General features: G+C 42.5%; 1 protein-coding gene across 6 annotated transcripts in view; it reads left to right on the forward strand.

Moving 5' to 3' along the window:
* Positions 1-16,933, forward strand: part of HIVEP1 (HIVEP zinc finger 1) — a 145,131-nt gene extending 128,198 nt beyond the window's left edge. For all 6 annotated transcript variants that reach the window (XM_046005090.1, XM_046005088.1, XM_046005087.1 and 3 more), the window contains 2 exons: positions 13,089-13,600; positions 15,167-16,933. In XM_046005090.1, the coding sequence (XP_045861046.1) occupies positions 13,089-13,600; positions 15,167-16,357 (1,703 nt within the window). In that variant the 3' untranslated portion in view covers positions 16,358-16,933. The remainder of the gene's footprint in view (positions 1-13,088; positions 13,601-15,166) is intronic.
* The last annotated feature ends 696 nt before the right edge of the window (positions 16,934-17,629 follow it).

The raw sequence follows: 17,629 nt of genomic DNA on the forward strand, positions 1-17,629 counted from the left end.
ATATTTAAATCTTGATCACCTTGGACATCCAAGAAACGGGGTAGATCTTTTTAAAGGAAAAACAAATAACCCACAGTGGTTTTGTTTGGGAGACCTGATACTAAATGCCAGAGTTTGTAGAATAGGACCCAGAAACCTATACGAAGGGTAGTGCTTATAGGTTTACAGGGAAAATTGGGGAGTTTGGTCATTTAATTTATCTTCTCTATAGCATACCAAGATATATCATCAAGAAATAACCATCTCTGAGCTTTCTTTCAACAACAAAATTTATTTAAACACTCATGAAAGGCCAGTGTTACTAAAAGTATCTCACCAATATGTGTGTGTGTGTGTGTGTGTGTGTTTTAGAGATTGAATATGTGCAGGCAGTGGGGCAGGGGCGTAGAGGGAGAAAGAGAATCTTAAGCAGGCTCCGTGCTCCACACAGAGCCGGACATGGGACTCGATCTCATGACCCTGAGATCATGACCTGAGATAAAATCAAGAGTTGGACACTTAACTGACTGAGCCACCCAGGTGCCCCCGGAATATTTATTTCTTAAATATTATTAGCATTTGGTAAGGTCTTGGCCAGCTTATGGCTTTCTGACCAAAGTCCAAGGCCTCTTAATGCTGTATGTTTATTTAGTTACTCCTTTTAGTCTGCCTCATTTTGTCTATTTTCCCCAAAGTTTTATTCTGGGTTTCTTCCTCCTTAACTTCAGAATTTATTTTCCTGGCGTTTATCTTAAGTCTTTTTTTTTTTTTTCCAAATTATCTTAAACCCATTCCCTACTGTCCCAACCAACATAACATTCAGAATGTCCTTCACCGCGGTCACGTGCAGGTCCCCGGTTGCTAAAGACGACTCATTAAAGCTCACTGTGAAAATGGTGTGATGAAGGGCCCAAGAACCTTGATTTTTTAGAATTCCTTACTACCCTTAGCAACCGCGGGCTGCATGGCTACACATTTTATCCTTCATTGGATGAATTCTTGTGCTAATTTCCAAGTGGAGTCGATTTACAGATGCTAGGAACCATTTACTTTGAATGAAGCGGGAGGAATTATAAGTTTCTTTCTCTAAGCCAGCCATTAAAATGTGGACACTTGGCATTTGAAAGAAGTTCCCATTTAGTTTAAAACCAGCAACTCAAGCTGTAATTATAGTAATATGTGCTCACGAAAAGTCTCATCCCTCCAGCCAGCCGCCCATGGTGCTCTAGTCTTCTTGCCATGCAAAATTGCACAGTCTCTGGAATTTTGTCCCTGTGCTCTTGGGGTAGTAGTGAGTACTTTCGAGTTTTCACCTTTTGTGTCAAAAACCATGCTGCAGGCTATTTGCTTTTCGTGCCTTGATCCAAAGAATGTTTTTGTCAACAGAATGCCGGACCCGCAGTGCTAGGAATGTTAATACGTGCCCTCGGCTGCCCAACGGGGAGAACTATCCGGTGTGGCCAAGTGCAGCTGCAAATCTGATCTTCTGAGGTTTAAGTCTAGGGTAATGTGTGGAAGAGCTTGAGGCCAGACTGCAGGATTTAAAGGCTGTATCACATTTGTCCTTAAAATTAATTGAAATTTTCTAAATGAAATTCTGTCGACATGAAACCTGTACAGTATGTTTCTGTCATTCTGGGATTTTCAGGGAAAACATGAGTGCTCCTTTTTAAGAAAACGTTCCATGTACAATACAAAACCGTAATAGCTCTGGAGATTTCTGTGTAAGATAAAGTGCTAATACCATTAACAAACCTCGCACGGATAGGAGTCTTTTGGTTTTACTTCCTGAAGTGAACAAACATTAAACTCTGGCCCCATTACATTCTTAATGATGTTTTCATCTTTAAAAAACAAAATAACTCAGTAACTTATTACTGCCATAGTTGCAGGCTTTACAAGAATTTTTTTCCCTCAAGTTGCTGCTGTTTGTGTCTCCAAGTACTGTTTCCAAACATGTGAGCAGAACAAAACCAGGCAGCAGACGCCGGGAGCCGAGGCTCTGTCCTCCTGTGAATCCGATTCTTCCAGCAGGTGTCACTGTGTGGCAGCGATGGGAGGTCATGGCTGCCTTCTTCCCACCCACGCTGAAGCTGGAACTACATCTTTAGGGAAAGTGGGTGACAGAGTGTATGGAAACGTTTAGTTTTGAAGAACAGTAGTGCCGCATTGCCTACTTCTTCTTTCCCTCATGGACTTCAATTCACAGAAATTAAGGGAATTAATTTTCCCCTTCCATAAATTTTTACTGAGTATTGGAAAAAATTACGAGCAGGGAGGGAATATGTCTAGGAGGACGTAACTAAAAGAATTTGTAAGGGCCATGCATTTATGAACTTGTTAATAAGCAAGTGTGGATTTTTTTTTTTTTTTTTAATGTCTGTTGTAGAGTCTCTGGGGGATGCGGAGGGGTGAGCTGTAGCCTTTACCCTCCTGGAGTGTTACACTCTACACCAAAAAAAAAAAAAAAAAAGGAACAATGGGGGTAGAATATTAGGAAATCTGTACATCTTACCAGCATAATGACAGGACTCCCAAGTGCATGAAAAGCTGGTTCCAAGTTTTGGCTTTGATGCTTCCTAGCCACAGAGACGTCTCCTAACTTCCTTGCTAAGAAGACTTTGAGATCACTGCTGTCACGCGGTGCTGGTTAGATTGAAACGGGACAGCAGAGCCTGGAGGTTGGCCGACTCTTTCTGAAAAGGGGCCCGATAGTGAGTATTTCATGTTCCGTGGGTCATGTAGCCTCTGTCATGACTGCTAACATTTGTGGTTGTGACCAAAGGCTGCCTTGGACAGTTTGTAAACCAGTGAGTCTGCTGCGTGCCGGGAGAACCTTATTGACAAGAACAGGCAGTGAGCCACACGCGGCCCGCGGCCCGTTTGCCAGTGTTGGATGCAGCAGGAACTGTGCACAGCGCGCTGTGGTAGTTCTCTTACTATGTGACGCGCCACGGCAAAATAGACGGTACCACAGAATCCTAAATGGTAAGTTTTCGGAGTAGTTAACAAGTCTGTGGTCTCATGCTTGCCGGCTCGTGATCACAAACAAGTCCCTTTTCCTGTCTTCGTCTTCCATCCGCACAATTTCTGACGTGGTAGTAATAGGGTCCTTTGGGCATAGGAGCAGGGCTAAGGGGACAGTGAAGTTATATGAAAGGACCTGTATTAACACAAGAGAACGGGGTTGGTGGGATCTGCCTTGGGATGGGTATTTAAAAGGATGCCATTGTCTCCCATTCGTTTAAGCTATCCCTTTTCTCTTTTCTCTGTCACCCTAGAGTATCAGTCCTGTTTAACATACATGTAATGTATGTAATATGTAATGTAATGATCCAGAGTTTGTGTTCAGGTTTCCAGACTTGGAAACTCCCCCTTCAGGAGTTTCAAGGCACAGCACATGCAGAGATAAACATTACTCTGTCCTTGTCCTGCAGAAGGAAAACTACAGAGAGGAGTCCCAGCCCTTCTTAACTCCTCTCCAAGCTGTAGGCCCCTGGCTCTGTCCAGGGAGAAAGGTCCGGGGAAGCCACTCTGAGCTTTCCCACCCATCATACCTCCAGCTTTAGTCTGAAACTTGCCATGGTCAAGGCAAAATCAGATTAACGTGGAGCCAAATAGTTTTACATCCTTCCACATTGAACGATATATGGTGTTATTTTTAAATCCTTCATCTAAATTGCGTGTGTATGTGTGTGTATAAAATTTAAGAATTTTAAAGATTTATACTATTCTACAAGTATTCTTAAACTTCCATAGTCACTACAAAGTCCAGTGTATGTGTTGTGAAGTTAACGTTGAGTGATTAGTTTACATTCGTGGGGATTGCATTTTATAGGTTGTGCTATACGCAATCAAATAATTATATGAAGCTTTTAATTTCTGTGCCTATAAACATTCAACTCATGCATATTTATAAGCTAGCTTAATTTCTATAATTTATTGTTGACCTTTCGGAGCACTCTGTAGTTAGATTTTTAAAATAGGACATTTGAATGTGCAACATTTAGCCAGAGACTCAGGAGCCAGGCAAGCCTGGGTTTGAGCCTCAGCTCTGACACTTGCGAGCTATGGGCTTGACACTTTAAAATAATTACCTACAGTTTACATTTTTTTAATCATTATCTGAGAAAATATCAAGTCCTTATCTGTTCCTTGTCTTAGTTACGATGGAACAGCATTGGTGTGTATGTAGCATGCAGCCACATTCTCCCTGAGCCCCAGTGGCCGGAAGAACCCTATCCTATGTCCCGCTGACTCAGAGATGCAAAACCAGGTATAAGATACAAGGTAGGAAGAGTTGTAGGTGCTGAAAATTTAACACATGTATTTGGGAGAAATTTCCTGTGCTTCTAAAAATTCACCAAGAGGAGCATTGGATTTGATTTCAAGAATTAATGGTTTCCTGCTAAACAGTAAGAAAGAGAAAATTGCTTATCAGAGAATGAAGCCTTGATGAGTATAAGAACAGCAGGGAAGTGGATATTGTGCAAGTTTATCTGAAGGAGATGGAATATTGGTGTTGAGGGAGTAAAATAAAGACCCCAGAGTACTGGCAAATTGTCTTATGCAGCTTTCCAAGAGATTATTTTCATCTTAAGAGAAAAGCTGCAAAACACGTATAGAGTTCCTGTCTACTCTTCACCCAGCTTCCCCTTATGTTAGCATCTTACAGAACTGCGGAATGTTTGCCAACACTAAGAGACTTAACTTCAGCTCAACATTAGTAACTAAAGTACAGAAGTGACTTGAGTTTCCCCATTTTTTCCACCAATGTCCTTTCTCTGGCCCAGGATCCCCTTCCGAATCCCACATGGCGCTTGGTGGTCATGGCTCCTTTGACTCCTCTGATGACTTCCTCGGTCTCTGTTGTCTCTCATGACCTTGCTACTTGTAGGGAATACTGATCAGTCATTTTGTAGAATGTCCTCAGAGTGGGGTTTTCTGGTGGATGCTCATGATTGGATTGAGGTTTGCATCATTAGGAACGTGCCATAGAGTGATTGTACTTGTCTCAGTGTTGTCGTATCCGGAGGTACACTATGTCAACAGGTATTATTGGTCACGTTAACCTATATTAACATGATCTTCCAGGACCCGTAAAGACTTTGGCTAATCTTCCAGGGCTCTCTACTGTAAACTTACTGTTGTTCCCTTTGTAAATATTAAATGTTTATGGTAGATACTTTGAGACTCTGCAGATACTCTGCTTATACACTGATGGATCTTGCCTATGATGAATATTACTAGGGTGTTCTGATTTATTAATTGGAATTTTTCTGCAGGGAGAAGTTACCATATCTTCATTTGTTCTTTTATCCTTTCATTCATTTACATCTATATGGACTCAAGGATATATATTTTATTCTTTGGGTTGTGATCAGTCTTACCGTTTTTTATTGTGTAGCTCAAATTCTCATTAGCCATCAAGAGTTCTTTGAGGTCTGTTCCTGTGCCCTTTTGACTTGCCGCATCTTTTTTTTTCTTTAAGAAGTTCCTTATTTTCTAGCACCCCTAGATGTTTCAGCCCTGACATCAACAATTTCTCCAAGGACCTCTGGTTCCCCCTACTGGAGAATGGTGTTTAGAAACCAAGATCTCGCGGTGGTGTGTTCATTGCTACTGACCTGTCACTGCTTCTGTCCTCTGTCACTGGGTAGAGTTAGGAAGTATATGTACATATGCTAACTCCTACCTACACACACACCTATATTCATTTCTGTATCTGTGGGGGGAGGGGGAGGCATGCGCACACACACATACTTAAACACACACTTATGCAGTATACATGAATGAAACATGAGTCCATACTGATAGTCCCAATTTCAGTCCACACAGTTGATTCTAGCCTTCTTTATTTCCTTCTTTTTTCTTTCACCTGCAGTGAGGAACCTTATTTGTTCAGCTCTAGTTTTTGGGGATTTTTTTTTTAAGATTTATTTATTATGAAGGAGGGCTGGGGAGGGAGGACTCTCAGGCAGACTCCCCACTGAGCATGGAGCCTGACATGGGGCTCGATTCCATGAACCATGAGATCATGACCTGAGTTGAAACCAAGAGTCAGACACCCAACCGACTAACCCACCTGGGTGCCCCTTGCACAGCTCTAGTATTCATTAATGAACCAGTTTCGGAAATCCTAACCCACTTGCAAAAAAGCAGATTTAGTTGCAGTCAGTGTTTGTGTGCAGTTCTTTTTGTCTTCAGCCTCCACTTCATCTGGGGGCGGGGGGACCTTTTTCCCACCCCTTCAGAGTGGTTATGCAGTGCACTTGTACTTCAGTTAGCGTCATCTGTCTCAGCTTGCATTCCATCTTGGATATGTCCCACATCCTGACTGATTTTGTTTCTATTGACATACCGTAAATTTCACTTCATAGTGTTGAGCTCACTCTAAGGCCGTCTTTGACAAATGCGTAGAATGGTATGTCCAACCCCACAGTTCCATACAGAGGCATTCCATCACCCCCCAAATTCCCCTGTGCCATTCCCTTATAGACATCTGCTGCCCCTACCCAACAACCCCTTGCAACCACTGATCTCTTTCTTTCCCTATGGTCGCGAGTTTTCCAAAGTGCCATATGAATAGCCTTGGGGGTCTGGCTTCTTCCATTTAGTTCATTTCTTTTGTATTGCTGCATAATATTCCAATTGTATTGATGTGCCGTAGTTTGTTATCCACAGACCGGTGGAAAGATCTAGATTGCTGCCAGTATTTGGCAAATATGAATAAACCTGCTATAAGTTCTTCATATGAAGGTTTTCATATGAATGTAAGTTTCCATTCCTGCATGGTTTGACATGAGGAGTGGAATCTCTGGGTGTTGCGGCTGGGAGATGTGTAGCTTTATAACAGGCGGTCAAACTGGTTTTCAGAGTGTCTGTGCCCTCTTACATTCCCACCAGCAATGTAGGAGAGTCCAGTGTTCTGTGACCTTACCAGCACGTTTTGAAAAAAATATTCTAATAGGGGTACAGTGGCATTTCATTGCAGTTTTTACTTGCATTTCTTCGACTGATGATAATGAGCATACTTTCATATGCTCTTTGCCTTCCAGATGTCTTCTTTGGTGAAGTGTTTGTTCAAAAAAAAATTTTTTTTTTAAAGATTTTATTTATTTCTTTGACAGACAGAGATCACAAGTAGGCAGAGAGGCAGGGGGAGAGAGAGGGGGGAAGCAGGCTTCCCACTGAGCAGAGAGCCCGATGCAGGGCTCAGTGCGGGGCTCGATCCCAGGACCCTGAGATCATGACCTGAGCTGAAGGCAGAAGCTTAACCCACTGTGCCACCCAGGTGCCCCGCTTGTTCAAAAATTTTGCCCATTTTTTTAAAGTGGGGTATTTATTTACTTATTGTTGAATTTTGGTATTTTTAAAATATATCCTAGATACCATTTCTTTGCCTGAAATGTGCTTTGCAGGTGTTTTCTTGCATTCTCTGCTTGTCTTTTTTCTTTTTTGTAGTGTCTTTCTCGGAGAAAAAAGGGCTTTTTAAAAATATTAATGAAGCCTAGTTGATCAATTTTTTTAAAATTGTGCTTTTGATGTCATATGTAAGAAATCTTTTGTCTACTCCAAGGTTACAGAGATTTTCTACAGTTCTCTTTAAGATTACAGTTCTCTATTTTACATTTAGATTGAGTTACTGTATAAGGTATAATATATGTGTCATTTTTTTCATATGTCGTCCATTTGTTTCAGCAACAATTTATTGAGAAGACCGTCCTTTCCCCATGGAAACCGCCTTTATCAAAAATTTAGCTAACTGGGGCGCCTGGGTGGCTCAGTGGGTTAAAGCCTCTGCCTTTCGCTCAGGTCATGATCCCGGGGTCCTGGGATCGAGCCCCACATCGGGCTCTCCGCTTGGCGGGGAGCCTGCTTCCTCCTCTCTCTCTCTCTGCCTGCCTCTCTCCCTACTTGTGATCTCTATCTGTCAAATAAATAAATAAAATCTTAAAAAAAAAATTTAGCTAACTATATTGTGTGGTTTTTATCTCTGATTCTCTCCACTCTCTGTTGGTCCCTGTATGTCTGTCCTTCTGCCAATACCACACTGCTTGGGTCTGAGTTCTTCAACTTTTCTTTTCCTAAACAGCTTTGGCTATTCTAGTTTCTTTTCTTTCCCTTTGAAATTTTGGAATCAAGTTGTCAATATCTGTAAAAACGCTTAGAGATTTTTAATGGAATTGTATTGCATCTATAGATCCAATTAGGGAAGAAATGCTTTCTTAACAATACTGAAATTTCCAGTCTGTGAATATCAGTATATCTCTTCATTTATTTCCTGTCTTTGGTTTCTTTAACTAGTATTTTGTAGTTTTCAACATACAGGTCCTTTTTTAAATTTATACTTAGATTTTATTATTTTAGTGCTATTTTAATTACTATTGTATCTTTAATTTTGAATTCTAGCTGTTCATTGGTGGGTCGTAGAGTTCTCAAACGTTTTTTTCTAAGATTTTATTTATTCATTTGAAAGAGAGACAGAGATAGCGAGAGAGAGCAGGAATAGGGAGGAGAGGGAGAAGCAGGTTCCACACTGAGCCAGGGAGCCTGCCTGGAGACTCTTGATCCCAGGTCACGACCTGAGTTGAAGGCAGATGCTTAACCAACTGTACCCTTAATAGATTTTCTATTATCCTTTTAATGTCTCTGGATTTATAGTAATAGTCCCCTTTTCTTTCCTAAGGCTGGTAATTTGTATCTTTTTTTCTTAGCCAGTATTACTAGATATTTATCAATTTTATTCTTTTTTTTTTTTTTTCAAAGACCTAGCTTTTGGTTTCATTGACTTTCTCTGCTTTTCTTTTGTCGATTTCTTTATTTCCATTCTTATCTGTTATTTCTTTTCTGCTCCCTGCTTTGGTTTTTGTTTTCTTTTTCTAGTTTCTAAATGTGAAAACTCTGATTATTTAAAGCCTCTCTTCTAATAGAAGTGTTTGATACAGTACATTTCCCAGTAACCACTTCTTTAGCTGCCTTCCACAGTTTTCATGTTATATTTTAATTTTCATGTAGCTCAAAGTATTTTTTACCTTTCCTTGAGACTTTTTCTTTGACTCAAGGATTATTTAGGAATGTTAGGTAAATCTGGAATATTGGGGGATTTTCAGGTATCTTCCAGTTATTGGTTTCTTGTTTCTTTCTGTTTTCATCCAAAAACATACTCTATATGACTTTCATTACTTAAATTTGTGGAGTTTTCCCTTTGTAGCTCTGAATATGATATATATTGGTGAACGTTCCAAGTATACTTACAAGGAAAACATATTCTGTGTTGGGTGGAATGTTCTGTAACTGTCAGCTGGGACAGATTATTTGATAGTGTTTTTCAGGTCTTCTGTGTTCTTACTGACTTTCTATATTCTTTTTCCATGAGTTACTGAGAGTGAAATATTCTGAAGTCTTCAGCTATAATTGTGGATTGGTTTATTACTTTATTCAGTTTTAGACTCATTTATGTTGAGGCTCTGATTTTGTTGCTACGCATTTAGGATTATATATGTTCATAGTGAGGCTAACTCCGTATCATTACGTAATGTTCCTGTTCAGTCTTGATAATATTCTTTGTTCTCAAATCTACTTTGTCTGATATTAGTATACTAGTGTTTCCATCTATAAGTTAGTTAATGTCATAAGGTATATCTTTCTCCAAACTTTACTTTCAATCTATTTGCCTTTATATTTAAAATACGTTTCTTGCGGGGCACCTGGGTGGCTCAGTGGGTTAAAGCCTCTGCCTTCGGCTCAGGTCATGATCCCAGGGTCCTGGGATCGAGCCCCACATCGGGCTTTCTGCTCTGCGGGAAGCCTGCTTCCTCCTTTCTCTCTCTCTGCCTGCCTCTCTGCCTACTTGTGATCTGTCAAATAAATAAAAATCTTTAAAAAAAAATACGTTTCTTGCACACAATACGTATACTTGACACTTGCTTTTTTTAATCCAGTTTAGCAATTTCTTGCCTTTAGTTCATGTGTTAGACCATTCCTTTTAATGTCATTTTTCCATGTAGTAGAATAAAACGTATCATCTTGCCAGTCATTTTTTTATTTCTTTTTTTCTTTTTTATTTGAGCATTCCCATGAGAGCCTTTAACACATCGCTTATTTTAAATGCTCTGGCATGTCTGATGTCTGTATCCCATCCAACTGGTTCTGATTGCTTTTTCTCTTCTGAGTATGGTTTCTCCCGCCCCCTCCCTTTTTGTATGCCTTGTAACTTTTGTTGAAAGCTAGACATCTTCAGTAAGACAGCAGAAACTGGAAACAGTCTTTCTGCCTCCTAAGGGATGTGTCCCTCCTGCTGGGCCTTTATGTGGGCATTAGAGTGTCTCTAGTTAGGAATCTGACCCTGTGTGAAAGATCCACTGTAGCTATGGCAACTCTGAGAGCACCAGAGGCTTCAGATTGCTACAGAGATAATTTGTCTTTGGGATGGTGAGTGGATTATGAGAGCAATGCCTGTTTCAGCCCCAGTCTTAGGTCTTCCCTGTGTACTGTGTCTCAGTGAGAGTCACTGTACACATTCCTATTCTTCTCCTGTCCCTTGCCCAGCAGTTTTTGGCTGTTACCTGTCACTTAAAGGTCTTAGCTTGGTACTAAGGGGTGAGGAGGAGGACAGGATGCCACCTGTGTTCTGATTCAGCCTGTCTTCCACATGTACCAGGTTCTTAGGTTTCTGGCCCTTGTGCTCCCCAACCACTCCCTCAGACGCTGCGGTAGACTCAGCCGGTAATCTTTTCCCTCTTTGAGGATTAGAGCTGTGTTTTTTCTCCATTCCTCCCCTGTCGCCACTGCAGTACGTTTTCACCAGTGTCCTGAGGGCAACGATGCTTGTGCCCTTCCCTTCACAGGGTAGCGTTTTTTCCTAGTGGGAAGGGAAGAAGTGGATCCAGGTGGCATATCTTGTCCCTTGTCTATGGCCACTGCTCCTGTCCTCCAGATCTGGATCACAATGGATACTGAGTACTCTCTTCTGTGAGCACTTGAGGGGGGTTCACAGCATAGAGCCTACAGGAGAGCATGGTTTCAGAGGATTCACACAATCCGGCCAGACCGTAGTTGGCTCTAACCAACGTGCCAGCTGTTTAGCTGAACTCTTCCGGCCAGTGTCCCATTGCCTCCACCCCAGGTGATGCAGACTTGGTGTCTCCTCTCTTCCTGCAGACACTGTCTCCGTTTGGAGTTTGGACTCTTTGACTAGGATCTCAGCTTTACAAGGCATATTGAAAAAGTCGGAAATATAAAATTAGGCCTGTTCTCTTTTAAAATAGGGCGCCTGGGTGGCTCAGTGGGTTAAAGCCTCTGTCTTCGGCTCAGGTCATGATCCCAGGGTCCTGGGATCGGGCCCCGCATCGGGCTCTCTGCTCCGCGGGGAGCCTGCTTCCTCCTCTCTCTCTGCCTGCCTCTCTGCCTAATTGTGATTTCTCTCTGTCAAATTAAAAAAAAAAAAAAAAAATAGAGTAATAGTTGTTAAGGGAAAGCAGGTTTCATCCTAGTTAGATTTTGTAGCAGGGCTGACCTCTGATGAAATCAACCTCCCTCTCCAGTCACCTGTTCTCCTAATCATCTGGTGTCTTCTGATTTTCTTCAACTTTCCCCTTTAAGAGGAAAAAAAAGTACCTAAAAATGTCTGATTTGGCACTATTGTGGCAAACTCAAAACAAATTGGGAATGACTCTTCAGTTTTAGAATTTCAAACATCAGATTGGATTGCAGAAAGGTATCTGTGAGGCAGGAGGCACGGCAATTACCCAGAAACCACCCATTCCATCTCTAGCATGGGCACCTGGTGGGATTCAGCAAATCAGTGTTATTTTATAGCAAAACTGCAGAACCCCTAAGGCAAAAAGCAAATGAAAATCATGTTTTAAAGTAGCCTACATGCATATGTTTTTGTCCTTGAATGTTTTAATTCTGAAAGTAACATACACTTGAGATAAACAACTTAAATATTCTAACCCATTCCATCTTCTTGAAATAATCACCCTCAGATGTTTTGGTGTCCATCCCTTAAGACATTTCTCTAAGAACTTAGGAGTAGTAAAATAAATTAAGATGCAGACCATTTGCGATATGCAGGAAATAAACCTCTTCAAAATACGTGCATAAAAGCAGATGTTAAAAAGTATGTAAATGAAGAATGTTTCAGAGCTAAGTTGAATACAATGTGATGTCTTCTTTATTACGGCTCATGACAAAAAATTAGGGTGGACGTTTTGCATTCCTCTTTCTCCTGTTTTTTTTGTTTGTTTGTTTGGTTTTTTTTTTTTTTGAAGTTTATTAGCTTTCTAAGGGAAAGCACCTTTAATTTTGTAAGATTTTTGAACAGTTAGAGTTTTAAATCCAGTCCACATGAGCTTATGAGAATTTTGAAACCATTTGAAACAGGACCTTCTTGAATATTCTTTGTTAAACACAGTCCCACATAAGGACATGAAGCTGATATGAATGACTTTTAGTTAACATTCCTCTTCGTGTGAGGAGTTGAATTATCATAATGAAAAAATGATGGGAAAATTTAGCACCTCTCTTAGTAAAAAATAAAATAGGATGTCTTAAATATTAAAGAACATTACTACCCAGAGGACAATGGAAACATATCTAAAATACTATTCACACATTAATGCAAATATTTAATATAATTATTAAATAAAATTATTTCACTTACAAATACAAATGGCCTCAGGTTTTTTTTGTTTGTTTGTTTTTATTTTCATTTGTCCAATAAAAGGGAAATAGAAAGTAGTAGAGAGAAAGAACTCAGGAAGAATTGTGTTGAACTCTCAGTTTTTTAAGTCTTTTAGTCTTCTTTAAGAGTAGCTTCCAGAGGTCCATTTCACGTTCTGCATCCCTAACAAGTGTCCTGGCCATGCCACGCTCTGTCAGCACCTCCCCTCTCTGATTCCTGGACTGACTGACCTATTCTTCCCCTCACCACTCTTCCTTGCCTAACCTGTAGGCTTTTTGTGGGTAGAGCCCTCATCTGTTCTATTCCTCACAGCATTGCTAAGCTTATAATAATAATAATAATAACAACAACAACAATAAAAGGTTGCACTTATCCACATGCAGAGCATTCTATAACATAGTCCCTTGGTTGTTTTTATTAGATGAAAAGCCAAGATTTGGTTTCGAACGGTCTGGGTATGACCTTGAAGAATCAGATGGCCCAGATGAGGATGATAATGAAAATGAAGATGATGATGAAGACAGTCAGGCTGAATCTGTCCTGTCAGCAGCTCCCTCTGTTACGGCCAGCCCGCAGCACCTTCCATCTAGAAGTGGCCTCCAGGACTCTGGGAGTGTGGAGGAGGACATCAGGATTGCTGACTGCTTCTCTGGGATGCACACCGACCCGATGGACGTTCTGCCCAGAGCCTTGCCCACCAAGATGACTGTGCTAAGCACAGTGCAGTCAGACCATAGCAGGAATACAGAGTCCCCGGCAAAGACCAGGCAGCATGGTACAAAAGACGGAGGGGAACCAACGACTCCTGTAGACTCTTCTCAGTCACCCGACGCTGCACCCAGATCCCCATGTCACCAGATGTCTGTAGACCTCCCAGACTCAGAAGTAATTCTGGGAGGTTCTGCGGCTGGAAAGACTATCACTTTAACACAGGTAAATGCTTTGTTGTTGGTTTCCTTTCATTTAACCTGTTAAATGGGGGGATCCTAATGGCTTGAGAAAATAACGGACTTAAATGATTTACTTCCAGCTAAATCACTTTGTTTAGCCTTAACTTTTTGTTTTATTTAAAGGTAAAGGACATTTATGTCTCTTGGTTTCTCACTAGGTATTTTAATCAGAGTTTACATATTGTCATCATAAATCTGTAAAAGGACCAAATGGATCTTGAAAATCTATTCATTTGAAAAAATACGTATGTGCCCTTGGGAACTCGTTGTCCCCGTGCTTACCCTGAGTTCTTTTTCCACTGGCATTGATATGATGGATTTACACTAAATTATCCAAACATTTTGCACTTTTCCCGTTGGCAAGACAGCCACCAGGTTCTGTGGCAAAGTTGGTGTGACCCAAATAATGTACCAAGAAGTTCACTTTGCTTGAATGATCGAAGTGCCGTGGCAGCTTTAGAGAGCTTCCTGCTGGAAAACCAGCTTGAGGCCAGACACAGGCCTGCAGAAACACAACCTACATGTGCTGTGAACAAGTCTCTGCTTTTACCCCTGGCGTGGCTCATGGGGAATATTTAAATCTGCGACGAGTATAGTCACCTCCCTGACACTTGTCTTACCTCAAGTATGGATTGACGATGGTCATAGGATGTATTTTTAAGCGGGGCAGATTTTGGTTTGGGAGGTAACCCTGGAGAAAAATACAGACTGTGCAAGCTTGGCTTTCTAGAGACTATTCTAAATTAATATAGTTTAACTTTAATGCACTAATACTTAAGTCATATTTGATATTTAAGTTAGCAAATGTGTTAATGTAACTCTGTAATGTAGATATTATCAAGAAAAAGCTAGTTTTTAGGTGATAGTCTCATTCGGGAAGGAGATTGGCAAGATTTGTCCCTTTCGACTTCAGATTTGGCCACCTGCGCTCTGGTCTTCTCTAGCCTAAAATCACTGACACACCTGGCACTGCCTGGGAATCTGGTTTGCAGTAGACATTTCATAAGTTTGTGAAGGAAGGAACGAAGGAGTAAATAACTGCAGATTTTTTTTTAAATTAACGGCAACCCTTTATTTCAAAAATGAGTAATCCTCCAGTTGATTTCCCCTTTGAGTTGACATTCATAGCCAGCTAGTGTCGCGATTTCTCAATAACTCCTGATCTCTAAAAGAGGGTAGAGCTGGTGGTGCCATCAATAACAACAACCACCACACAAGTAGAACAGCAGCAGCGTAATTACGGCTATGCCGCAAGGTTAACTTCCCTATAAATGAAACGATACCTAGGAAATTGGATTGAAAACTGCAAAGTAGTATACAAAATGTGTTGCTGTTATTGGTACTCGAGATTAAAGATGTAATAGATTTTTTTTTTAGCTGGAAGTTTATTTTTTTTTTTTAAATGAAAACATCCTTTTCAGCAAGCTTGTAATTTTTATACAAATATACATGCTTCTGCCTGGTTAGGAAGAATAGATTTGATGCCAGCAGTTTAGCTCCGTGACCGAGAGAGCCGTGCTGTAAAAGGGTTTTGTGTCCTGCCTTTCAGAGCGCAGCATCTGTGAGACTGCCTCCTCCTGCGGCGGAGCGCTGCCCTCAGCCTGCAGCGGGGGTTCCTTCGGGGGCCTCGCCTCAGCCCGACACTCCAGAACAGAAGCAGCAAGTGAGTGTGCAGCCGCCGGCAGGCCTGCCCTCCCCCCAGACTCATCTGTTCAGCCACCTTCCTTTGCATTCTCAGCAGCAGTCCAGGACACCTTATAACATGGTTCCAGTCGGGGGGATCCACGTGGTACCTGCCGGCCTCACGTACTCCACGTTTGTACCCATCCAAGCTGGGCCGATGCAGCTGACGATCCCGGCCGTCAATGTCATTCACAGGACTGTGGGCGCTCCGGGGGACTCGGCCACGGAGGCTTCGGGCACCACCCGCGCCGCGGGAGTGGCCGAATTAAGCGGCGTCGTGCCATGTATCCCCATTGGCCAAATCCAAGTGCCGGGCCTGCCGAACCTCAGCACCCCGGGCCTGCAGCCGCTGCCGTCCCTGAGCATGGAGACCGTCAACATCTTGGGCCTCGCCAACACGAACGTGGCCCCTCAAGTGCACCCGCCGGGGCTCGCCCTCAACGCCGTGGGGCTGCAGGTTCTGACCGCAAACCCTTCCTCGCAAAGCAGCCCCAGCCCCCAAGCGCACATTCCAGGCCTCCAGATCTTGAACATCGCGCTGCCTACCTTAATCCCCTCGGTCGGGCAAGTGGCCGCCGTGGACGCGCCGGGCGCCCCCGAAATGCCGCCCACCCACAGCAGAGCGCGGGAGGCGCCGCCCAAGCCCGCCCCGGCAGCCGGCGCCCATCAAGGCGGCGGGACCACGTCTCCTCAGGGGTCTCCTCAGGTCCAGCGGGCAAATGCAAAAAAAGTTCCAGACCCCTCTGCCCCCACAAGAGACCCGGCCAGGCCCGATGGCTCGGGTAAAGCAGACACAGGGAAGGCCGCCTCGGTGAATCATGTGAAGCCCCAGCCCGAGCTCTCGCCGGTGCAGGGCAAAGTGGCCTGTGCCGCCGAGCCTCCTCCACAGGTGCGTCCCGAAGCCTTCCCGGAGCCCCCGGGCCGGCCCACCCTCTCCACCCTCTCTCCGGACAGAGCGGCGCCCAGGCCCGCAGCACCGCCCCGGAGGCAGGCCGCCGCCCAGTTCAGCGACGTGAGTAGTGACGACGATGAGGACAGGCTTGTGATAGCGACCTAGGGGCTCTTTATGGGGGGGGCGGGTTGGTTTGGTTTGGTTTTTTGGTGTTTTGTTTTGTTTTTTATATAACACTTAAAGGTTTCTTTGAAAACCCTCCTTTCCTTAAAGCACATTTTTCTGACATAAACTCATGACTAATCTTTGTGCAATCATGAACTTTTGACCAATAATTGTTGTTTTGTGTCCGCTCCAGCCATTTTTGTACATGTTGTATAGACACTTGTGCCTTTTAGGAGTTTATGTTTAGAAGCTGTACAGATTGTTGAATATCTATATACATAAAATATATATTATATATGTATATGAAAACCAGGTAGTTATTTGTGTTTAGAAAAAAGAAAAAAACTGTCAAATAAATCAAATGATTAAATTATATGTTGCATTGTTAAATATAAATTTTTATGGCTGTGGGGCAGAGTTTCTGTGTATAAATTAGTATGTAAACTCCATATTTATTGTATTCATATTAGTCTTTGAAAATGGGTCTGTCCTTCTTGTGTAAGACAGTAACTTTACACTTCAGACAGATTTTCTGTGTCATGAAATGTTTCAGTAAAATATTGTTTACTGACTTTACCATTGCTTAAGTTGTGCCTTCTTTATTTACCCATGATCAGTGATCTGTATTCAGAAAAGAGCCACCGGTCACATTCTTTCCACACGCACACCCACCCTTATTTTGGAGAAACGTGTGAAACTCAGTATTCAGTACTCACGAACACCTGCAAATAGGGACAGCATACAGCCTGGATGGGCAAAGTTCCTAAATGTGGCTGTGACAATTTCTGGTAAACATAAAATAACTTAAAAGCAATTGGATGGGAGAGCCTGGGTGGCTCAGTGGGTTAAGCCTCTGCCTTCGGCTCAGGTCATGATCTCAGGGTCCTGGGATCAAGCCCCACATGGGGCTCTCTGCTCAGCAGGGAACCTGCTTCCCCCTCTCTCTCTGCTTGCTGCTCTGCCTACTTGTGAACGCTCTCTCTCAAATAAATAAAATCTTAAAAACACACACACACACTCGCAATTGGATGAGGCCCGTGAACCAGGTCTCTCGGGCTCCGCCCCCAGGTCTCTTCATTACCCACTGGCTCTTTCCCTCATAGGAAGTCCTACTGATGATGCTCAGAGAGCTCTCTGGCCAAATGCACAACACAGAGAGTCCAAGATTGACAGAACCAAACTCAGACTTCTAAATTACTCACGGGACTCTCTTTAGAAATGATTATTTCCTGCTCTGGAAGGCATAACCACCCTTACTCGTTCAGAAAACAT

Source organism: Meles meles, chromosome 5 (genome assembly GCF_922984935.1).
Source record: "Meles meles chromosome 5, mMelMel3.1 paternal haplotype, whole genome shotgun sequence".
Classification (NCBI taxonomy): domain Eukaryota; kingdom Metazoa; phylum Chordata; class Mammalia; order Carnivora; family Mustelidae; genus Meles; species Meles meles.